The sequence below is a fragment of the Photinus pyralis genome, unplaced genomic scaffold (assembly GCF_008802855.1).
Source record: "Photinus pyralis isolate 1611_PpyrPB1 unplaced genomic scaffold, Ppyr1.3 Ppyr1.4_LG4, whole genome shotgun sequence".
Taxonomy (NCBI): Eukaryota; Metazoa; Arthropoda; class Insecta; order Coleoptera; family Lampyridae; genus Photinus; species Photinus pyralis.
This window is the reverse complement of record NW_022170511.1, coordinates 19,110,456-19,135,113: the sequence shown is the minus strand read 5'-3', so window position 1 is coordinate 19,135,113 and position 24,658 is coordinate 19,110,456. Positions and strand designations below refer to the sequence as shown.

The 24,658-nt window shown below is 35.8% G+C and overlaps 3 protein-coding genes across 4 annotated transcripts; 1 reads left to right on the top strand and 2 right to left on the bottom strand.

Annotated features, from left to right (window-relative positions):
* The first annotated feature begins 5,860 nt into the window (after positions 1 to 5,860).
* LOC116168279 (ubiquitin-60S ribosomal protein L40) lies at positions 5,861 to 6,600 on the top strand. Its single transcript, XM_031484010.1, has 2 exons — positions 5,861 to 5,952; positions 6,112 to 6,600. The coding sequence occupies exon 2, from the start codon at positions 6,122 to 6,124 to the stop codon at positions 6,506 to 6,508; it is 387 nt and encodes a 128-aa protein (XP_031339870.1). The 5' UTR covers positions 5,861 to 5,952; positions 6,112 to 6,121; the 3' UTR covers positions 6,509 to 6,600.
* Positions 6,601 to 7,654: 1,054 nt separating this feature from the next.
* LOC116168532 (polyphosphoinositide phosphatase) lies at positions 7,655 to 18,163 on the bottom strand. Of its 2 annotated transcripts, none has more exons than XM_031484430.1 (6): positions 18,025 to 18,163; positions 17,771 to 17,978; positions 17,514 to 17,721; positions 12,284 to 14,008; positions 8,052 to 8,234; positions 7,655 to 8,005 (listed from the first exon to the last, which is right to left on the bottom strand). In XM_031484430.1, exons 1-6 carry the CDS (start codon positions 18,097 to 18,099, stop codon positions 7,753 to 7,755), a joined length of 2,652 nt encoding a protein of 883 aa, XP_031340290.1. In that variant the 5' UTR covers positions 18,100 to 18,163; the 3' UTR covers positions 7,655 to 7,752. The 2 variants fall into 2 exon arrangements, with proteins under 2 accessions (XP_031340290.1, XP_031340291.1); XM_031484431.1 differs by having other exon boundaries at positions 17,771 to 17,962; positions 18,025 to 18,150.
* Positions 18,164 to 18,521: 358 nt separating this feature from the next.
* On the bottom strand, positions 18,522 to 20,359 carry LOC116168533 (zinc finger protein 888-like). The gene is made up of 2 exons (XM_031484432.1): positions 20,162 to 20,359; positions 18,522 to 20,108 (listed from the first exon to the last, which is right to left on the bottom strand). Exon 2 carries the CDS (start codon positions 20,030 to 20,032, stop codon positions 18,860 to 18,862), a length of 1,173 nt encoding a protein of 390 aa, XP_031340292.1. The 5' UTR covers positions 20,033 to 20,108; positions 20,162 to 20,359; the 3' UTR covers positions 18,522 to 18,859.
* Between the last annotated feature and the right edge of the window lie 4,299 nt (positions 20,360 to 24,658).

The following is a 24,658-nucleotide window of genomic DNA, read 5'->3' as shown; positions in this document are numbered from 1 at the left end:
AACACTTAATTTATTCCCTATAGGTAGGTATTCAACATGGGAGTCGAGTATCAACTACCCTTGATATAACTATATTGTATTATGCCATTCGTTATACTATTTTGTTTTATTATTATTAAAATCTCAATCCAACAACATTTAATTTTACATTTTTAGTGACGAATAGTGGGGTGCCAGTCACATTTATTTAATTGATAACTAGTAGACCGAAACTTCTGCGTGACATTTGAACACTTTGTATGCTGTGTGAGAAATAACTGACCAACCAGTGTAACGGGAGCTAGTCGTATTTTCCTCAATTCGATTTTTTAAATTTTCGTTAGATCTTTATTGATATTGCTATGTGCACTGGTATGCGGTCAACTACAACACGTACCCTCAAAACGCCTGCCCAGCTATCTCAAACAAATCAAAATTGAAACTTATAATTTTTCTACACTTCCGGCATATGCTACAAAAAAAGTCCTAATATTGACGTAAATTAATGATTTGGGAGACTCAGTGGGTGATCAACTTCCAAAATTCTAAAGAATTTACTACACCAATTTTCATCAACACCTGAAGGAAATTTTAGATACAAAAAGAAAAATTGAACACTATCCGGGTCGCGTAAAGACATTGTTTACTACGGTGCAACGCAGTACCAGATTGCACTGCAGTAAGGTATGGCAAAATGTACGCTGCGTTTGCTTTGGCAATCATTACTGCTTTACAACGCTGCTGTAAGCTGTAGTGTAGTAAGCTTTGACCCCTAAGAAGGCGATGTTTTGTAGGACATTATTTACTACGCTGTAAACAATGTGCTTGATTTATTGTAACCATATACAAGTGACGACTGAAGAGTAGTGGGTTAAGAAAGAATAAACAATGAGAATAAGAAAAATTAATTACCTTTAATAACTGAATGCATTCACAAATTTAAAACACGAAAAAATGTTAATGCCATTTTGCATTTGGTCTATTACATAGTATGTGTTATGTTCAGCCCCAGATTGTGGCGTCGTTTTTTTGTTTGATTGTTTTCAAACGCAGAAGGACGTAATTTTCTTCGGCTGAATGCAATGGCCTGAACTCCTATTTTACGGGTTCCTTGGGATTGTTTAACGCTGTGAATGTACCTAATTTAATATTTGCATCGGAGTCGAAATTTGTCTAAGGACTTTGTTTAATTTCAACATGCCGTTTGCCATCTCGGGTGTTCTGCAATTTTTTGCAACGTCTCTAAGTTTTTCGAAATGTTTAAATCACTCTTCAACTCCATGTAGGTGCTGAATCGGTTCGGTCAAGCTATAGTTGTAGGTAATATTGGAAATACAAGAGCCAATTAAAGTAGGTATATATGCTACCTACTAATAGCTATAAAATAAAACAAAAGAACCATATTGGTACCTTCCCTCCACCGTGTACTAGATAGATGCGTAAATAATTTTTTCCAAACAAAAAACCTGCGCCCCAACAAGTTAAAACTAAACAATTTTAATTATTTGCGAAATAAGCGCTCGCATCTGCATAGATCATTTCTGTTGCAGTGCAGTAAACAATGTCTTACCTTTGAATTTTATATTCAAAGGTCTTACTAACTATCGCCTTCTTTGCGGCCAAAGCTTACTACACTACAGCCGACAGCGTTGTAAAGCAGTAAGGATTGCCAAAGCAAACGCAGCGTACATTTTGCCATACCTTACTGCAGTGCAACCTGGTAGTGCGTTGCACCGTAGTAAACAATGCCATTACGCATCCGGGTCGCACAATAGGTTCAACTAAACACACAATTAATTGATTTGCATTAACAAAAATTTATTCCGAAACACATTAAATGCAAAAATTAAATTAAAAAACCCTGACTAAAGAGAAGCGAATAAAGCAAATTACTCCGCATTCAGGCGTTCGTTAATTACAAATTAAGAAAATCTTAGAATTCCTTAAGTTTTTTTTTCTCTTTTAAAAGATCTAAATAATTTGGTCGTGAGTGGTTTGAGATATTCGGGCGCACTTATCAAAAACACACAAAACACTGGCTTCACTTCACTTTGTCTTAAAAATAAAAACTTTCACTAAGCACAAACGGCGCTTTGTTGACTCGTTTTTTTTTAATACCGACAAACCGTTAAAAAAACTTTCCACAAACTTCATTGGATGATAACAATTTTTTTATTAAGACTACTTCACTACTTCTATACACATTATTTCAAAAAAACCTACTCTGTGTTTTAACAAATACCCCCCCCCCTCCCCCCGTGTTGTAGAAGGCGACTAAACAACGGATAATCAGCCGCAACATCAGCGCTGTATTTGAAGGCAATTATGACTTATTTTCCGAGTTGTGACACTTTCTAGACAATTTGGCGTGATAATCAAGGGGTTTTCGTTTCCCCTCACCTATTTCGGAATGCGAACTCAATTCAGTCACGATGTAATGGATGCCACAATTGTGACAAGGATACGCGAATAGAACTCGGGCGGCTCAAGTTCGACTCCTTTGAATGAAAAATTATTTTTTTATAAAGATTCTGAGATGTCGGCTTTCAAAATTTCAAACGACAAGTACCGTTGGCGTATATAGAGGCACAGCCGGAGATTTAAATACAATGCTGTCATTTCACAACAGGGTCGCAATTTTTATATCTTAATTTTAATTATAATTCTTCGCTTTATTGTAAATTGTACCTATTGCCTTCAGCACAATTTTGGCATTTTGATTCATTTTACACCTTTGATCAATTATTCAATAAACCTTTCTTTGCTTTACAAATTCAATAATGTAATGATCCAAGGGGTCAATCAAGCAGACACTGAAAACGTTGACCCTATACTTACCGTTGGCAACTCTGGCAAAAAACTACGAGCAGAGCCACCTACCTTTCAAGTCGAAACGATGGACGTTTTGCGACACTTGAATTTGGATGGCAGTCGGATCAATATGGGTGGCACGAATGAACTCCTACGTTGTGTAATCGGTTCTTGTATGCAGGGCCGGATCTAGGGGGGGGGGCAGAGGGGGCATGTGCCCCGGGCGCCGGAGTTAGGGGGGCGCCAGCCGCCAAATGATGGGATGGGGCCGCCATTTTTTAAATAAAGATAAATAAAAACTTTATAAGCATTTATCGTTTTTAATGTCAAGCACCGTCTACGTGAGTGAAAATTCTAAATTCAGTACATCTTGGCATCTGCTGCAGAATAGGACGGGGGTCACATGGAAAGGGAAAAGTATAAATCGTTAATTGTAACATCTTAGTTTTACATCATTTTCTTTTTTTACAGAATAAATTCGATATTTCGTTTTCCTACGCTTTTCAATTTACCTGCTATTTTATTATGTTGTACATACGTAGAACCACTCTGGTTTAATATCGTCCAACAGTATTGATTCGGCCTTATGGGAAAATATTGAATCAAGGTTTCACCGCTTTCAAAATCTATGTTGGTACAACATAGATTACATTATTCGCCCAATATTTCCATTCTATATTGGGGTAATATAGTTCAACAATATTGGCCCATTTACAAAGCATTTACATCCTATATTGGTCCCATGTAGGCTGCAATATTTCCCCGATATTGTAACTATGAGATCGGACCAATGTAGTATAACAGTATTGGTTTTATATTGTAAATGACATTGAACCAATATTGTTTACTATATTGGCCCAATTTTTAAAAGCGTTCACATTCTATGTTGGCGCAATATAAAAATACAATATGAAATCAATGTTGCGCCAGTTTATAGCCATTATTGCTTCCATATATTGCGTGCTACTTGGGGCGTGGGTTGGCAACATTTTCTACGGCGCAACGGGCAAGTCGCCACCCCCGACCACGCTCCCCAGAATTAGGTCCTTTTTATTGTTTGTATTGGTTTGAATTAATGTAAAATGGGAAATTTTTTTATTTCATTAAAATAACACTTTCTAATTCAACCTTAAGTTTTACTTCAACTTCATATACGACTCATATAGTAGTATGCCTTTTTGTAAATCGTTTGGGATCGAGGGGGGGGGGTGCCAAAAATGAAGCTTGCCCCTCCTAGAAAAAATGGTAGGTCCGACCCTGCTTGTATGTGGTGGGACGTAAGACATAATCGGGAAGGGAATTAAATAAAAGACAGAACTTTTGTGCGTAAAAAATGACAAGAGCAAATAAATATATTACGCACACAACAAGACCATATACCAGGGAAACCTTCTACGGGACAAAAACGCCGGCATAGGCCACACAAATACATGAAGTAAATCACCTATAGCACTAAAATGCAAGAGAAAATACACATCAATAAAACATCTCAAATTGTATGATAAAAATCAGACAATCAAATCAAATGCAATTAAACAAGTTCATAAAAACAAAATACACAAGACATCATAAATGCAGTGGAAAAACTGATAAATCAATTCAGCACAAAAACACATCAAAATACCTACATGTACAATCAATTGAGATAACACAACTCGTAAAATAATAAATGGCATGTAGGTACATAGGAAACATGTAAATGGCGTGGCTCTACTCCAGCCTTCAGTTAACATAAATTAATTTAACACGAAAAGTACATGTGAGAATGCCAATAGCAAGTACCTATTCATGTGAAAATCGATTATCGCTCAATCAGAACATATTTTAAATGTTAATGAGAAGGTCCCTAAATATCTCGCATTGCTAAGAACTGCAATCCGCACGAGACGAGTGGGCAAATATCGACGAACTGTATTAGGTACCTACTCGACGGAGGCAGAATGGCAATGATTTTTCCATGAGTGAGGCATTTTGCCGATTTATTTTTTGCATGAGCGACAAACAATATATGCTGCTTTACTACTGCGATCTGCTGAACAAGACGAGGGTTACACATCGCCGCAAAATATCAGACCAACCGATTCGACAGGTGCCGCTTGCTGCGATCTCACTGTCTCCAAGCTACAGGAAATGCACTGAACTTCAATTGATCATCCTCCCTTAATCGCGATCTGGGTTTGCGATTTCTACTTGTTCGGGCCGCTTAAAGAAGCTTTAGAAAGGCAAGGACAGCAATGGGAAGTAGTTCTGCGCAACTGGCCGATTACCGATTACGATAAGGGCATCAAAAATCTGTCCATACGCTGGGACAAATGCATTTCCAAAGCAGGAAACTGTGTGGAAAAATAATTTGTCATTGCCTTGTGTTTGTCAATAAGTGAATTTAAATAAAAAAATAAAATCCCGTTTATTTTGATCAGTCCTCGTACAAAAGTTCGAATGCGCATGTACAATTTTTTTGCCATCTGCATAGTTGCTTGAGGTTTAAGGAAAATTTATTAGCACAGAACACCGGACATTCCTTACAAGAATTATGAGAGAAACCCTTTTTTTGGAGGTCTGGGCAGTTTTTGGGCTGTAACTTTTTGACCCGATAGTCTACGAAGCTGAACTAGAGACCTTTCTTTTATCCTTAAGAACATGTGTGCCATTTTTCAAAACGATTGGGCGTATCTACACAACTTTATCGTGTAAACGGACAGACAGACTTGCAGATAGGCAAACAGATAGACAGCAATACAAAATGCAACCTCGAAACCCTAACAAACCAAATAGCGGAAAAAGCGAAACAGCCGTACCGACGAACAGACGGACGTATAGCGCGTTTTTTTATTTTTGTTTAAAAAAACCGCTAAAAAACGTTTATTTTGCTTTCCTGACTCTGTTTTTTGTGTTTCTAGCTTTCTACTACGTTGTCGCGTCCGTCTGTTTGGTCAAAAAATTTGAACTTTTCCAAAGCAGTTCTGTTTCATTTTCCATACGCGCCTCATCAGTAGGTCTAGGTATAGAAAACGCAAAATTATCCACCGATTTCAAAATTGGCGCGTTTACAAAAGCATGCGAGTGCCACCACCGGATATCCAAGTAGTTGTCGATAAAGTAGTCGTCTTTTGTCTTTCGATTTTATTTTATGTCAAGTTGCGGCTACCACGTTGGATCAAGGTATTTATTATACTGTAACTTTTACTCTAATTATAAATTTTCTAATTTAGTAAAAATTTTGTGCATTTCCTATTTCTAAAAATATACTTCGTCTAACATTTCGTTGTAATTGATATGCAATACGTTGAGGTTATGTTCTTACATTCACTTATGTTCCAGATAAGTCGCCATGCAAATTTTCGTAAAAACACTTACTGGTAAAACAATTACCCTCGAGGTTGAACCCTCTGACACTATTGAAAATGTCAAGGCGAAGATCCAAGATAAAGAGGGCATTCCTCCGGACCAACAACGTCTGATTTTCGCAGGAAAGCAGTTGGAAGATGGACGTACCTTGTCCGACTACAACATCCAGAAGGAATCGACCCTTCACTTGGTGCTACGTCTCAGAGGTGGTATCATCGAACCGTCTCTCAGAATTTTAGCGCAAAAGTACAACTGTGACAAGATGATTTGCCGTAAATGTTACGCGAGATTACATCCGAGAGCCACCAACTGTCGTAAAACTAAATGTGGACACACCAATAACTTGCGCCCAAAGAAGAAGCTAAAGTAGACTGTTTCTTGCAGGTCGAGGATTTCAATAATTTTGATGACTTGGAATTGCTGAATTATATTTACTTTTAAATAAAATACCTTCAGAGTAAACTTTGCTTGTGTTTTTACAAAGTGTGGCACGTTTTGTAACAGATACCTATTCGAGTTATGTACATGAAACCTGTTGTAATGGTTATTTAATAGATTGGAAGATACATAGTAATAGAATTAGTAGTCATTTGGTGCAAAATTGCAGACACTACTTTATCAAATATCTTCTGAAGAAAATGGAGCGTTTAAATTTAGAAAAAAGCATCCAAAGTTTTAACTCGTTTGTCGCTCATGCTTGAGGAAAATTTGAGAACACCTGCCGGAAAAAGGGCTCTTAGCCAGGCTTTCAGGTTTTTTAGGACAACTTTTATAAATGTGTCTGCAGAGAAAAAAACATTGCGGCCTAAAGCTCAATTTAGATGTTACACTTTTTTAAACTCGCTCAAAAATACAATGTCTAAATTGAGTTTAGAACACAAGGAATAGAATTTACTTATACTAGATTTTTTCATAAAATTATGATTTTATCACTTATAATTGCACAAGAGGTTTGTATTTTACTGAGTAAATTGGGGTTGTTTAGGTAATGAAAATCCGTTGCCTAGCAATTAGACGTGAAAAACTGTCAACTAATAAATTTTTAGGTTGACAGTTTTTCGAGTTCAATTGCTAAAAGGAAACAGATTTGAGTTGCAACAACTCAAATTTACTCGGTTTAAATACAAACCTCGAGTGTAATTCGGCAGGACAATTAAACGAACAAGAAATTCACGAAACTAATCAATTATTGACAGACGTCAAACTAGTCATATGGGTAAGGATAATGCGATAATTGGTTCGAAAATGAATAGTGAAAAAACCACTAGTGCATTTGTCGCTGGAAAAGATGCAGGTAACTTTTGCCGCTGTCAAAGTGACAATTGCACTGCGGCTTATGCGATTTTTTATACATGAGTTGAATTGTCTTTCCAATATCACACATAATTTTGCCGCGTACTTTTCCAAATTTTAATTCATAACGCCTACCAACATTTTATATTCATACCACCAATTCTGCCAATGGATCACATGGGTGAGGGGTTTATACCCAGTATAACATATCATCTGAGCTAAAGGATTTTTACAACAAATAATATATTTTGTTGAATACATTATTTCCTATAAGTACTTAAAAAAACAAATATCACAATTTGAATTATATCTATGACAGAATCACTTAAATTTTCCTTGCAAGTTTACATAATCCCTATACATATCTAGATCACGAGCCTTAGGTACTACACCTCCACTAATACCTAGGTTAATATAATCTTGATAAATATTTATGGAATTCTGTGGCACCTGTGGAGGAGTAACATTAATTGAGGTATCATTTAAAAATACACTTTTTTGTTGGATTAACTGCATTCCAGCCAGAGACAGACTTCTAATTGTACCATTTGCTTTACGTCCAATATGTATGTACCTGTAAGACAAACATTAATTGTGAACTGTCACCTTGCAAGACTTACTTCGTGTAAAGTAACAGATCAGCTCGTTTTGGGTCGTTCACATCTGTTCCGTACATTTGCTTCATCGATGGAAACAGCAGGTCAAATGTTATTTTGGATCCACTGTCCCTTGATGCGGTCATTTGAGATTCATTTGTATATATGCTACTTTCATCATTTGAAGTATCGGTACCAGCGCTTTCACTAGAACAATATTAATCTATTATAGAGAAAGAGATTACACTCTTGTTTTTTCAAAAGAAGTAATAAAAGTTTATTTTATTGATGTTCAATAACAAGATTAACAAGGCAGTCTAAACAAATTGTTGAAAGATCCTTCCAACTTTTTTTAGCAATAGAAAAAATAATACACAAAATTAAAGTACAGGGTGGTCCAAATTCAATAATTTCTTATGGAAACGCTCATTATTTTAACTTTTAAAAGATATAAAAAAAGGAACCAGGTGTCTGGAGCTCAATTTTAAAGAGAAAATCACTAGCGTAAACAGAATTCAGCAAACTCTAATCGTTTGCCCACTAGGGGGCGTTGCGCGAATTTAGTCAATGTATTTAACGGCTCATTACTTTCTTATTATTAAAGATAATTGATTTTGACAAAATCTTATCAAGGACAATACAGTGTGTTTGGTTTTTTTATACGACCCTAAATTACATTTATTTACATGGACCACCCTATATAGTTTGGAGTTTATGACAGACAAGAGCAAAGCGTAAAATTTCCTAAATTTTGATGTCACTTATATTTATATTAAATATTATTTGCAATATTGCATATTAAAATATTTTTATTGCAGACATCTATTAGGTTGCCATGAGGAACAAAAAATGGCAGGTTTGTTTAAAACGACAATTTCTTATAATCTTAATCTGTATTACCTATTTATTTATGTTAAGTATATTACTTTTTGTTTTGTTCACAAAAGTATTCATCTTCGTTGTTTATTGTGTCAATTTGAAATTAAAAATATTTGGAACTAATAAAAATCTCCAGATAACCAAGAAATTGTCGCTGCAAAAAATTTAAACCACTACAGTTTGCACAATTCGTAAGGGTAATTTTACTGAACCTCATTAAAAGTTTTGAAAAGTACATATTTATACTACTGCCCAATAGAGGACGCTAATACCCAGTAACAACTCAGTGGCGACAACTTATAGGCCGGGCGCTAAAGGGTTTGAGCATGCATTGAAAGTCTAACGCAGTTTGACTTTTGATTATTGTTGGGAGCATCAAGTAGATGAAAAATATCGTTGTCGTCGCATTTCCGCGGTGGGCATCACATGCGGGGGGAGGGAGCAAAGTCCCGCGCGTGGCGATTCACTTTATCGTTTCTAACTCAAAGACGGTAATAGTTAGATCACTGCTTGAAACGGCTATTTACAGCTACTTATATTGCCTACAAAAAAGACCCTAAGGATAAAAGTTGTACCTCTAACCGTTTTGTTACAAATAAATTATTTTAGAATATATCTAAATTCGATCAGAAATCATATTTAATGCACATTTCATATACCTATGTGTAAGATAAATTTAATAATGTATGTTATTAGATAAATATATAATTTTATACAGTCAATTTTACAATTTTCCAGCACGTACTTGGGCACCCAGTCAAATCTTTCTCGCCTTCTCTCTCTTCGTCAGACTCTTTAGTTTGTAATGGGTTTCTGCATTTATCAACACATTTGCAATAAGAACAACAAGAAGAATTATTTGATAAACAGTTACATGTTTTTTTGGAGCAGTTTTTGCATTTGCAGGGCTGAACTGCTTCGAGATTTGCATAACATCAATGCTGGCGAGCATTGCATGAGTACCATTTTTACCCTTTACGTTCATAAATTGTTCGGAATACGCCAGGTCGCCATTGATGAATCATCACTCTGAAGATTACCAAAATTACTTCCCGATGGATATGCAGACATTGGAACTAATTCGAGGGGACATTACCAAAACTGATGCTGATGATGATTAAACATTTTATTTATTTATTTATTATGGCTCTTTTGTGATCGGTCAATCTTTTGAAGATTTAAATTTGATTCCTACATTATGCCAATTAAAATATTATGACAATACTTATGTACTTTTGTAATTACTCTTATGACATCTAAACGACACTATTAAAATTGTCTTACAGATTCAAGAAATATGTGGCAAATATGATTTTCAGTGGATTTGGATATATTCCGAAATAATTTATTTGTAACGAAACGCTTAGAAGTACGACTTTTATCCGTAGGACATTTTTTTTTAGCCAATATCAGTAGCTGTAAATAGCCGCTTCAATCATTGCTCTAACTATTACCATCTTTGAGTTAGAAGCGATAAAGTGAAACGCAACGCGCGCGACTTTGCCCCCTCCCCCTCATGTATGCCCACCGCGGAAATGCGACGACATCGATATTTTTCATCCACTATATGCCCCCAACAATAATCAAAAGTCAAACTGCGTTAGACTTCCAGTGCATGCTCAATACCTATATTAGCGCCTGGACTATTATCATAATCCGCCATATTGGAGCTAAAAAATTGATTGTAGGATCAATATACCTTATCTGGTCAAATTGTGACTGTAGAATAATAAATGTCAGTTTCATTTAGACAGACTGGCATGAGTCTACATCTAACCTCTTGGTGGGTATAATTGATGGACTCATTCAAAGTTGTGGCAAAAAATACATAAATAACTTATTCATAGTGGTCTATGTGCCGTTTATTTTCGAATGATAAAAATCTACGCAAATAAACAATTCCAAGCACTAGGAACGCTTTTGAAACCAAACCGCGAGTAAACTGGATTTATGGCTCAGTGGTAGAGCTTTGAGCTATAAATCCGGAGGTCGGGTGTCCGAACCTGGGTTGAGGTGAATTTTTCATCTGTGACAAAGATGGAAATTACCTTACACCAGTTCCGAGCATTCTACTGGCTACTCCGATAGTACAACTGAAGACCTTCTGCAGAGGCACCTCTAACAAGCATTATGCGGGTCACTCTGTAATTGGGCGCAAGCCTGTTGAGGGCCCAGAACAAGAGAGGGATACTAAATAATAAATAAATAATAAATAAATAAACTGAGATAAACAAAGAAGTTTTTTCGGATCACTAACAATAACAGCTGGTTAAGTTCCTCAAAGTTGAGTGACGTCATGGGACCTCGCCTTATGGCGATAAATCAAATTTTGTATACAATGGCATACGGTAGGGAATTTAAACACAATTCATTGATGCATTTGCCTGCAACAAAATCTAATTAATTAATTGCGCAAAATTAATCTAAAGACAGTAGAACATTGCCATTTTATTCCTGGGCGTAATCACGATCTCGAGTATTAGTTTCGAGAAATTGTTGCCAGTTTGCTTCGATTCGCGATTTATACGAACTTTTCTTCCGCCAAGTTTTGCATTCATCACGAAGATAACGTTCCAGGACGAGGCAGAAAGTCAACTATACCACAGAAGTGATCTGTTTCCATGTTTCTAAAGGAAGCAGGATTTTCCAAGGAAGGATAAGCAATATCAATTTGTTACCAGAAGAGAATTTTTTTATTTGTATAATGTTGATTATTTTTAAGAATTTGTATAAGGTATTTTATTCGAAGTAATTTTAATATTCCTAAAAAAATCAACCTGCGGAAAAATTATTTAGATGAACAGATTTTGTACTGTATTTATGGATAACAATCGAAACCAAACAAAGAATGTTGCTTATTTTGTTTCATTGATTGGAACATTTGCATTTAATTTCAGTGATACCATTCTTTTGGTTGGATTAAAATTTTGTTTAGCATTGAGAGGTATGTATATTTTGAACAGGAGAATGTACCAGTAATTTATTATGTGGTAAAGATGAATTTTAGATACGGATTATCTCAGAAGTATTCACACGTGATCATGAGATGGGCCGTGGGTAAAATAAAAATTAATTGTCCTGAAATTTTTGCCAGTGCCGCAGAAGTTGAATTTTATTTCAAGTGAGGTCTTCAACCCTTGTAAATGTAACTAAACTGTTACACGGACCAAGTTAGTTGTTTGTTTATATTTGCAGAACCCCTTAAGTTACTTTAAAATTGAAATGGAACGCTATACTTACTTCGTATTTAATGCCTAATTCCCTTTTTAATTTTTAGCAAGATTATATAAGAGTTTTTCATGTATATAAAACTGTTTATTTAGTGTAGGCATCATACTCTTTTTTGTGTTAAATACGATAAAAATAACTTTAAATACCTGTCGCTAGATGCGGTAGATCCGGTAGAACTCAGACCAGTCAACGAGGGATTCTTCATATTTCCCCCTTTACTCGAACTCTCCTCTCTTCCTTTGCCTGGCCGCACCCTAATCGTGAACGGACTATAATTTATGGTAAAGTTTGGCATGAAATCTCGAATCGAGTTGCTAATCTTATAACTAAATAACTCACTCAGCATACTGAACTCGTATGGCCTGTAATAGTCGGTGTACGCGTCGATCATCTCTACATCCCTAGACTCGACTTGTATCATTTCCGAGCAAGTTTTTGTGAGGTGGTTGTAAGAGTACGGCAGACACTTGATAACTTCAGGATCCCACCATCTGGTTAGCGGGCGGTCCGATTTCGACAAATGAATCTTATGGTGGAAGTGGTAATCCGTAATGTAATCCCAAATGGGAGGTTTATATTCGTCGGGTGTGAATAGTCCCAAAAATAAATTTATGGTGTTCTGTTTTTCGGCATCAGAAAACGTGTTGCTGTAATATCGACTGAGAGTTTGCATGATGTCGTTGCCTTGGGAGGTCCATGGGGCAGTTTTTCTGTATGTTTTGATGCGGTGAACCAATTGTGATCCACCGTATTGGAGTGCTAAAGTATCACCGTGGTCTTCGTACAGACTTTCTAACATACGAACACAGTCGGTGTCGAATTCCAACTTGGGGGAGTCTAAAATACCCAACGCGCATAGCTGGTAACCCAGCACACATTTGCCGATTGCAAATTGTGCAGTGTTGGTACGATCTAAGCAATCTACGCAATTAGTTCTAATTATGCCAGTCTGCACGCTCCAACTACTATTCGCAATTTTATTCTGACCAACCATTGTGCTACTCTTCTGGGCTGAGAACGGGTTTTTGTTATTAAAAATTCCGACTTTCGCCACGGCGCTCTTAGCGATATTAGCCAACCCACCCATGACATCGGCTTTGCTTTTATTCTTCCTTGCCATATCGAACGCTTTGTACACAATCTGGTGATCGGCGGCCAAAAACTGATTTAAATACTTCACGGCGGAATACAACTCTTCACTCAGCAACTTTTCCTGTGGTTTCTTCTCGTGCTTCTTCACCAAGTTTAATATAATAATAGGCGAACCGTATCGTTTCAGAAGCTCGTTGAAGTGCGCCGCCGCGGTTTCAGCATACGGATCGTACAAGTCGATCGAAATCGAAGGTTTTGCAACAATCTTTCCCATATCCTGACTCCAATGTCCCGGAATGGAGCCGCGCATTTGAACGAAGGACGTGAAGTGTCCCTGGCTTAAGGACGAAACGCCCGAATCGAAAACCATCTGCTCGGTTTCGACCTCGTTCGCGACATCTCCCTCGAAATTCGCACCGCGTTTTAAAAACCGAGTGCCCGCGTACTTGGACGAACGTCTCGCAATCAGCGTTACGTATATGGAACGGCCGAAGACGTTCACGTTTGACTGATCGACAAATCCATGGGTAATGTAGAGTATCCACTCGGGGTGCAGCTCGTTTTCCACCTCGCTTAGCAGATGCGTATTCCAGACAAATTTCCGATAAGGTTTGGTACGAATCCCGTACTTTGCGGTTTCCATCTTAGTGTTGTGCTGTAAAAACTGTGGCGACTTCAAAATCTCGTCTGTCGATATTACACAATCCACATCGGCGGGCACTACTTCCCTTGGAATACTCAAATTGTATTGAAGAGTGTGCGTGATGTCGTAACTGTAACTATTAACACAAAGGAATGTATTACTAATTTACACATTGAATTAAACAATATTAGAATTTAGGAGTTGGTTACCGAAAAGTATTAATGGTTGTGGAATTTTGTGTTACAGCTAAATCTTGCTGTGTAACATGGTTAAACTTAGTTTAATTTATTGCTTTTATTTAATTTGATACGACATTCTAAGTTGATAAAATTCGCAGGTGTTTCTTTGTGGAAAATTTCTTTATTTTTAAGATTTTAGACGAGTGTTCCATGAACGAAAACAGTGTGGCAAACGAAAAGTGTAAATGGAGTTAAGGATGTTTGATATCAAAAAAACAAATAACGCTCCTCATAGGCACTTTTTAGGCTCTACAAGATCATTCTACAGATTTTCATTATGCCGTTTCATCTTTGAGAAATCATAATTAACCTCATATTTTTATATGGACCAGAAAAAGTAGCACCCTGTAATTAATAGCACTTTCGATTACCTTTATAGCTATGTAACGCTCACCTTTATTAACAAGCACGCTGTAGCATAAGTCCGCCCGATCGGAAAGGCGATACTAGGGAAGGGACAAAAACCCCAGCATAGCCCATACAAATAGGTACATGAAAAAATCAAGTACAGAAACAAAATATATACAAAAGAAAATACACAAATAAAACTTCTCAAATTATAAGAGAAAAATAGATAATCGAATCAAATGCAGTTAAACAACTCGTAAAAACAAAGCACACAAGACATAAATGCAAGTGGAAAACATGATAAATCAGTTTAGCACAAAAACACATGTACGATCAATTAAAATAAAACAACTCATAAAATAGTAAACCACATATACAGTGGTTGGTTGAGACTGCAGTGTATCTCAAGTGTTTTTAAAGATAAAGACTTGAGGTTTTCGCGACCCTGTCACTATTCTGTGAAACTTTTAATACCACAAACAGAATCAATCTAGCTACGTTTGCTTCTGAAATACAAGGTGAAAACGAAAAGTTTGACTTTTTGAGAAGTTATCATCGTACCACTCATCTTAGAAAATATGTAAAAATGTTTCATGTTAGATTTTTTAGTTAGAAACCAGTGACGTAGTCAAAATCACAGTTTCTGAGATTTGACCCAATGTTGGTATTTTTTTAATGCAGCACCCTGTACATAACGTCACTTGTTTTTCATGATTACATTGATGTATCACAACCTACTTATATATTTTTTTAATTTTAGCCATGAAGACCTTCTTTTTTACTGTTATTAAATAGTAGGCCATGGATTCATGGAGACTTTGTTTTGTTTATTGTATCAAGGGGTAATTAAGGCAGCTGATACCAATCAATAAAAATAGCTGACGGTAGAACTTGTCTTTTCAAAATTTTGAAAAATATGATATAATATAATTATAATATACAGAAACTGTAATCAGGAAAATGCATGCAAAAAATTGACGTTAAAATATGCAGGGTGGTACATTAAAAAAAATAACAACTTTGAATCAAGTCTCAGAAACGGCGGTCCAAAAATTTTTTGATTACGACACAGGAATCTATTTAAAAATATCTAAAATAGGCAATTTTTATCTTTTTTTCTATCTTACATAGGTAGTAAAGGTATGGTATTATTCCAAAAAGTCAAACTCTTCGTTTTCACTCTGTATTTCAGAAACAGCATGATACTATAATATAGTAAGGTCCGCTGAACTGTACGCTATTCTAGTAGGAAACTCAATCGAGAAGTTTTCCCGGCAATAGGTGATGTCATATTAGGTCTGGGCCGTTATTCATCATGCTATAGCGCGCCGCCTGTAGTTAGATGGATTACGTTTGTGGTATTAAATGTCTCACAAAAAAGTGGCCCAGGGTCGCAAAAACCGCAAGCCTCTGTCCTTAAAAACGGCTAAGATAGACTGCAGTCTCAAACAAAATAGGACACACTGTACACAAAATAGCGTGGCTCTACTCCAGTCTCGTCCACCACCATTTCAGACGAAAAGTACTTGTAAGATAAACATTCATGTTAAAGTCCATCATCGCAGAAGTAACATGTAGTAGAAGAAAAGATAATTCTCGTATAGCTTACGCACTGTATAGTAGCGGATACAGCGAAGGATCATACTGTATTAGGTATGTAGCGATTATACAGCAACGTCACATGTCTACGTCAAACCGGCAGGCGTTTGACAGTCGACGCAACATTGCCGCTTTTCCCAAAAATACGGCTGGAAATTTCGTCCGGGCGCTGCTGCGCGGTCTATGGAGACTACACTCTGTTCTCGGCGTAATTTGGCTCTTCTAATTACTTTCAAACACGAATGCACTTGTATTTATACCATCTCTCTTAGTATCTATTGTAATTAAGGTCCGTTTATCCTACTACGATGAAACGTTGATAAGGTTTGCGCAGCTCTTTTACAAGCTTTAGTTAGTTTGAGCTTCGGATTCAGCATTTGAACAGACCCTCATGCGGATATTTCATTATAATGACTCATTTAATCACCTTATTTGACTAGTGGCGTCATCTGAATAAAACACTGTCAAATAGGTCCACCTTAACGTACGGGTCGTAAAAAATAAAACAGGTGTGTGAGAGTGTGACTGAGATGGATTTATGCAACAGCGTGCATGTTAATAAAAGCGGTCGTTGGTCGGTGTTGTTGAGAGCTGGTGGGCTCGCTGTCGCTCGTGTGGCATTTTTAATGAATCTTTAACCTCTTATTCTCGGGTTTATCTGATCGAAAAAATGTTTTAGTAAAAAAACTTTCTTGCTTCATTTTACATATTTTGTCTTGCATGTCTATACCTGCATCTCCAATAATAAAGAAACTACATCACGACTAAAATTTTCATTGTACACTTCCTGCACACACCATATTGTGTACAAGATGAAAACGAACACAATGGGGATCTCGGAAACCACAAAAGTTACAAATCCGGTTTAATGCCAAAAAGTTGTAAAATTCCCGAGGTATTCAAAAAAACACGAAATATCGTGTTTTCGTTATTTTTTTTGAGATTACTTACTTTAAGAGAAACACAGAAATAAAAGACACTTTCTCATTGCACCTTTTATAGCTCTACTAGATGACGCTTACAAAATTATGATACAATTCGGATTTTTACGGTATTGGCTTTCTTTTTGTTCTGCGAGAGGAGAGAATGCACAGTTACCTACTGATTACGCCCATACAACACAAACACAACCCACACTCCTGTAATGCAGTGAATAATCGATACCATTGAGTTAAAAACACTGCAGACAGTCAACAGACAAAATTGAACTGAAATATATAGTTAACATAAAGATATTTTCTGTTTGGTAAAGATAGATTAGATTAGCCTTAGTACTTTTCAAAGTGGGTAGGTAGTAAATCCAGCCATTCGATCGACTTGTGCATGACGTTTCTTAAACTGGGTGTACAATGAAAAATAAAGCTGGCACATTAATAATTGTAAACATCTAGTCATACTGAGTGAAATTGGATAGGGAGCCAACTTGATTACCAGATCTAATTAAAACATACCTACCTGAAATAAAAGTTGCTCCACAAGTCAATACTTTGAAACATCTTCAGATACCTCGGCTCGTCAGGATGTAATAGCCGAACAGTATCGTGCGGTATGTACAAAATAGACGTATCTTCAATTTTATAAATTGTATGGTGACCAATAACAGCAACCTTTCTTCTCTTTGTAATTAGTATTATGTAGTAACCTTCCAAGAATCTTATGAAACCTGCAACGACATATACATCTTAACACCCTTAATATTTACGCATCTTTACCCATTATCCCGAAAGCGGATATATTATTTTTGGCCAAATTAGACCTCTGTCTGTTTCCTGCATCGATAGTATTAAGAAGGCCGATAATTTCGTCCCTAGAATACTCGACTTTATCGTCCGTGATGATCAAATCTCTCGGTTCCATTCGATCAATTTTAAGAACACGAAACCTGGTTTCGGTGTTGTTCGAGCCTACCAAATAGAAACGCTATGGGATATTTATTAGAAAAGGTTAAAAAATTGCTGGACCTTACAGCTTTCGTTTCATATAGGGCGATCTTTTGAATGGAGCGGATTATAGGATAAAAACTGGCATTTTTTGAATTCATGATGAAAGTTCCAAACCTAACCTAAAATATTGTAAATAAATAAAATTGTAGTGGTTCGGTTTCGTCAAAATATTAAATAGTGTCTCAACAAACGCCTTACGCAATTTAGTCGGCCAGAATTTAGAGCGCATTCAATAGATGAAAGGTGTAAAGCGAAGTCCCTGTATATATGGGACTCTTTCCGTCTGCAAGTAACGTACTAACTAGTTGGGAAATCAATCATTTATTACCCTAATTTCATTTTATTTATTTCTACCAATTAAATCTTCATCCAAAGCTGGGTAATTATTTCAAATGAATCTATTTTAACGCTTGTTTTCCTGTGCAGGAATGATTATACAGCCAAAAAGATGTTCAAGAGACGCACATCTTGAAAAACTGCTTTTATTTAAAACAAAGGGTAAAATCATGCCAAACGATTTTTTAATGTTCTTGCTTTCTATATATTATAATAATAACCCTCAACATAACAGCTACTTATCTGAAATACTTATTTTCCATTTCGTATTTTAAATACAAATATTTAGTTGAAATACCCAACTCTGTCATCATCAATGGTGCTTTACTCGAGCAGGTCATTGGCGTCTCCCTGTCAGCAATTCTTCTCATCATCATACATAAATCTTATGTCTCAACATCATATGCACTTGTTTGCAAGTGTTTATGATAATTATTTGTTACATAATTACACTGACCACATTATACAAACTTGGGAATCTTGTCTTTTTAAATAAAATTTGTTATTGATTGCATAACCAATTCACTGCTTATGTGTTAACAAATGTCTTTTAAAATTGCATCTGTTATTGGTTAGGTAAACACACTGTACACATTTTAAATCCTTGGGAGTTTTGTGCGTTAACAAATGTGTTTTAAAGTTTGACTTTATATTGGTTGCATAATCACACTGTGCACATTTTAAATCCTTGACAGTCTTGTGTATTAACAAATGTCCTTTAAGATGAGTTTTATTATTGGTCGCGTAATCACACTGGTCACATTTAAAATCTTTGGCAGTCTTGTGTGTTAACAGATGTTTTTTAAAAAGGCATATGCTATTGGTTCCATAAACACAATGAGGGCATTTTAAAGCCTTGACAGTCTTGTGTATTAACAAATGTCCTTTAATATGACTTTTATTGTTGGTTGCGTAATCACACTGGGCACATTTAAAATCTTTGACAGCCTTGTGTATTAACATATGTCCTCTAAGAAGAACTTTGTTGTTGGTGGCATAATCACACTGTGCACACTGTAAGTCCTTGGCAGTCATGTGTCTTAACAGATGTAATTTAAGATGAGATTTATTGTTAGTTGTGTAATAACAGTGTGCACATTTTAAATCCTTAGCACCCATGTGTCTTATGAGATGTAATTTAAAACGGTATTTGTCATTCGTTGCATAATTACACTGTGCGCATTTGAGATCCTTTGCAGTTTTGTGCGTTAACAGATGTCTTTTAATATGCCATTTAATACTCGTAGCATAATCACAATGAAAGCATTTAAAATCCTTGTCAGTTTTATGTTTTAACAAATGTCTGTTAAAATAGCATTTGTTATTGGTTGCATAGTCACAATGAAAGCATTTGAAATCCTTGCTAGTCGTGTGTGTTAGTAAATGTACCCTCAAACTAGATTTATAATTACTTGTAAAATCACACTGAGCACAATTAAAATTTCTTAAAATTTGCGATCGTCCACCATATGACAATTCTTCAGAATGTTCAGTCACTAAATTAGTTTCCTGCTGAACCTTATTTTCATCTTTCCAATCACACCACACATTAGAATAACCAGCATTAATCATCGGATCATTTATTACTTCATGCTTGATTGGAACAGGTCCATTGCTAAGTAAAACTTTCTCATCCACAGAAGCAATTATTTCTTCTTCTTGTTTGATTTCAACTTTTACAAACGCAGCCATCATCACATAGAAAATAGTTACAATGGTGAACAGGTCCTTCTAGAAGTAACCAGAATGTGACACCTTGTGGATCACTGGTCTGGAAATGTAAGAATGTACATTCAGAAATGATATTCGGTGGAAGACGTTTACAGTTTACTGACACACTGTTTTTAATTATTTCAATCAACAAAGGCGAATTATGGGCAACTTTGTAAGGGTGATCGTGATGTTGTAACAAGTCTCTGGATATACATAATATGTAAAACCTCAGAAAAGAAAATAAACATCAAACCTAACCCTACAATTGTAAACAACAGACTACTGTACTGTCATTTTAGGAATTGGTTGGGACACATTATATCTATGGTTTATTAAAGCCTTTTTTGACGAGGGGAAGCCCATCATACAATCAAAAAAATAAGGAATAAGAAATAGTGACGCCGTACACGCAAAACACAACAAAGAAATAGCAACAGACTTGTAGTGTACTTAACCCCCAGGTTCTACGCTAACTTCACACTACAAGAACACGGAAATAAAATAAACCCGGCAACGTTTAAAAAAATGGCCACCCGAATGACTATTCCCTCCAAAACTAAACAAGATGACTCTTAAATTTGAAAAGTGGCACATAATCAAACATCTAAGGCAGGGCCCCCTTACGTTAGTTATAGATAACGCTTTGACCTGAAGCACAGTAGGGAAGGAACGTTAAATAAAACACTGAAATTGTGAAAAGTTTGTTTAATAATGATCGTAATTATTATGATTGCGAAAACCCGGAAATTTAGTTGATGTACATAAATATAAACAAAACAAACAAAGCCAAAAGGTGTCGTACCTACTCTCGCAAAAGTCACTGCCAAGGGTAAAAAGAGTACGACGTAAGAAAAACCTTGCAGTTTGATTAAAACAGTCCAAAAGTTAATTAACAAAATATTTTGTAAAAGTTTAAGCAGTAGTTAACAAAGATAGTAAATGCATATAGGTACACAATGTTGGTTACACTCAAGGTTAAAGCAAGTTTTTGGGGACAATGGGTCAGGTAGAAGCAGGTACCAAGATTCTGAGAAAGGGTTAAAAGTACAGGATGTGACTCATCTTTGATGCAATAAAGTCTTTTTGTTGAAAGCAAGATGGAAAACTACATGGCCTTGTAGGCAAATTTGACTAAAAACAAAATATGTGGAAATTATTGAATCGCCACTCATTTAACGCACATAGATTCTAAACTGAAGAGCTTTGATTAGCGTAATCTCGCTCCTACAAGATGGGTAGTCCGCCCCTGGTTTCGGGGTTTCGAACCTACAGTTGGATGTCGAAGACAGTGCACGGAATTAGGTCCCCTAACACATAATTATATACTACAGTTTCTTTTTCCACCTCCCGTGACTGCTTCATTCACGGAGAAAATTGTTAGTAACAAACAACAAGTCAGTACATACATCAAACGAATCAGCAATTTCCACATATTAAAATAAAATGAAAACTTACATGAATGTAACTTCAGGGACAAGACCAAGTAATCAACATCAATAAACATAAATTAAGCAAACATTACACCAAAAACGTAAACAATTACAAACAATAGCATAACGGTATCACACATATGATTGCATTGCGGTTAAACCAAGTAAATTTCAAAAACAAATATTGAAACACACAAAAAAAAATAAAATGCGGCAAACAAAACACAAATACGATATAACTACTATACTGCACCGACCTCAAATACGTATAATTCCAAGTTAATAACTTCACAAAAACCACACCTCATACTTGTTTTATTTTAAGTTAACAAGATAAAATAATAATTACAGAATACGCGCGCGCGCCTCTTCTAATGTCATTAATTCACAATAGGAATAAGGAATAAAAATTCGACAGAACGAAATTATTATTTCTTATTTCCTAGGTTTATTTCATATTTCAGTGTTGTGTGCAAATTCATAAAGATCAGTAGATTGAAAATTGTTATGCCTTATTTCTTATTCCTTATTTGTTATTTCATATTTCTTTTTCCTTATTTATTTCATTGTGTGATGGATATGCATAAATCGGCATAGACATACCATTGAAATAAAAGACTAAGGAAGGAGGAGGGTTACATACAGATACATATAACCTTTGTTTATTTAAAATGAATAAACAAAGATATACAAATAATCGCATAGTAGGTACTTACTACTTCTACTTAAATATACCAAACAGACTCCTGGGTCACTGAACATTTAATCAGTTCTCCCTTGGGTGATGATAAACAATATACTAAAAACAGAATTGAAAAATTGGAAACCGATCGGGAGTTATCTTGTCCTCAGACGGACGGATAGACAGAAAGTCCAAAATCGTGAACTCGCTAGGAGCTCCTTAAAGGCCTGTTTAGAGTTTTCAAGTTTTATTGCGGGCAATAAAAATTGCTGCAGTATTTATTGCAGCAATAAATATACAACAAATAGCAAGTGTTTACAGTCTGCAATTTTCATTGCATAGTACCAACCCTATAACTTCAAATAAGTGTGTACAAAATATCTTCGATTTGTCATTTGCATTTAAATTGTTCTTTGCTTATCTATTGTGCATGTAGGGGGTCCTGCTTACTAATACAATAATCAATAACAATATTCAATAATGTTTATCAAATAAAATGCGGGGAACTGAACCACACAATGTGACTGATACAACACAATTCCATCAAACTGAATATATAGTCAATCTCCTGTGCATGCAACTTAAAAATACATTCTACCAACTATACATAAGTACCAACTTAAACTAAAGGTGCGTAATTTCAAAATTCAAATCTTAGTTACTACATGCATTTCAATCAAGATGAACAACAGAGATATCAACACATTCAACACACTTCACATCCTTGGTGCCATAGTAATTCTAGATGTTGGCATTAAAAATTCCCCTAAAATAGTCACCAGAATTGCAATTGCAATGCAATAAAAATCGCTCCGGATCTACTTCTGGCAACGCAATAAAAATTGCAACAGCTGATCGAAAAGTACACTTGCGCGCATGCGTGCAATAAATATTGCCGCAATTTTTATTGCCCGCAATAAAACTTGCAAACTCTAAACAGGCCTTTATAAACAACTTATTTTTATGGTGTTGAAGGCTTCTTTGCTTATACATACTCCGCATTTGGAATGGCTTGTCTTGTCCCCGCACCCCCATTACACGACCCCTATTTTATTGGTTCTTGTATGAAAAGAAAGTCACTCCGCGAGACACGCTAGAACGACGCAGCAGACGCATACAAGGGTCTTCGCCGTACCGTGCATGCAAATAATAGCTGTTGGTGTATTACACTTTACACAATCTTAGCCATAAGCCGATTAAAATATTAGCAAAGAGTAAGTATTCTTTGATATTAGCAAGATGAGGAAGAGGAGGCTACTAAGCGTGTAATATTGTCAACCATTTTCCTAGCTAATTTGAAACAAAATTATTATTTGAGAAAAGTAAATTTCAAATTAATAGGTTTATAAAATGGAATTTATGTCACAGTTATTACTTTTTATACTTCGTACTGTCACTGGATAAATATTCAATTATTATTCTTATTCCGTAATCTGTTCCAATGTACTTTGAAAAACCATTGGAAAAACTTAACAGAGTATAGACTACGAGGACACTGTCCTCACACCGTTGTGTATATCCCGAAAATGAGAGTCATCAGTACAACAGCAAGTAGAAGAGGTCATTTAGCAAACAAATGAAATCATGGAACACATGACGTGACAATAGATGGCGCTAAGGTAAGGTGACGCAAAATAAACTCTCAAGGAAACGCTGATACTCATCCACCCGTGATTATTGAATATTGAATTGAATGGATTAACATAAATTTTGTTTTGTATTTGTAGTAGCATGAAAAATGAAAGGCAAGAATGGGATTCAGCAATATCCTTCATTAGCTATCACACCAGTAGAGATACATACTTTTCTCTCTTTTAGTTTCTGATTTCCTGTTAGCAAATCGACTATTTCCGAAATATATGGAAGTAACGTGTGCATCGGTACATAACGAACCTATGGCGTCCTATGCTCATCAATGAATGGTGAAAATTTCAGACTATTGGTTGCCTTTTTTCAATAAAAAACTAATTTTGCATACACACCTAAATTAATTAACAAGGTAAACTAGTAGGTATATAACTATACTCCATATCCATGACATGTAGGTACATTGATTAACTCACAAAAATTGTGTCTAGTATTTTCATAGCATTTTTTATCAAGGATGAAAGACAAAGGCGTTTAAAGGAATATTCTGTTATATGTTATCGTTGCGTTCATTATTTGTTACTAAAATTTTTAATTTCTTCTCAGCCTGGACTCTTTCATTTTCAAGATTTGGGTTACATAAAACAATTCCTAGATCTTCCCCATAGATTAGTAAAATATACTAGTGTAGTAAGAACCAAAATTATTAAATGGTAAACCAGGGATCTTACCTAATAAACATGGAGTGCACTCACAAACATTCAAAGTAGCATGATCGATTCCCTTAACAAGATGTCCAATCTTCTTCATATTGCAGTGACAAGGATGTCTACCTCCTGGTGGGTTCCTCAGGTGCTAAACTGTCTGGTCTTCAAAGTGGTCTTAATTGTCCGGCAGATCGAAAGATAA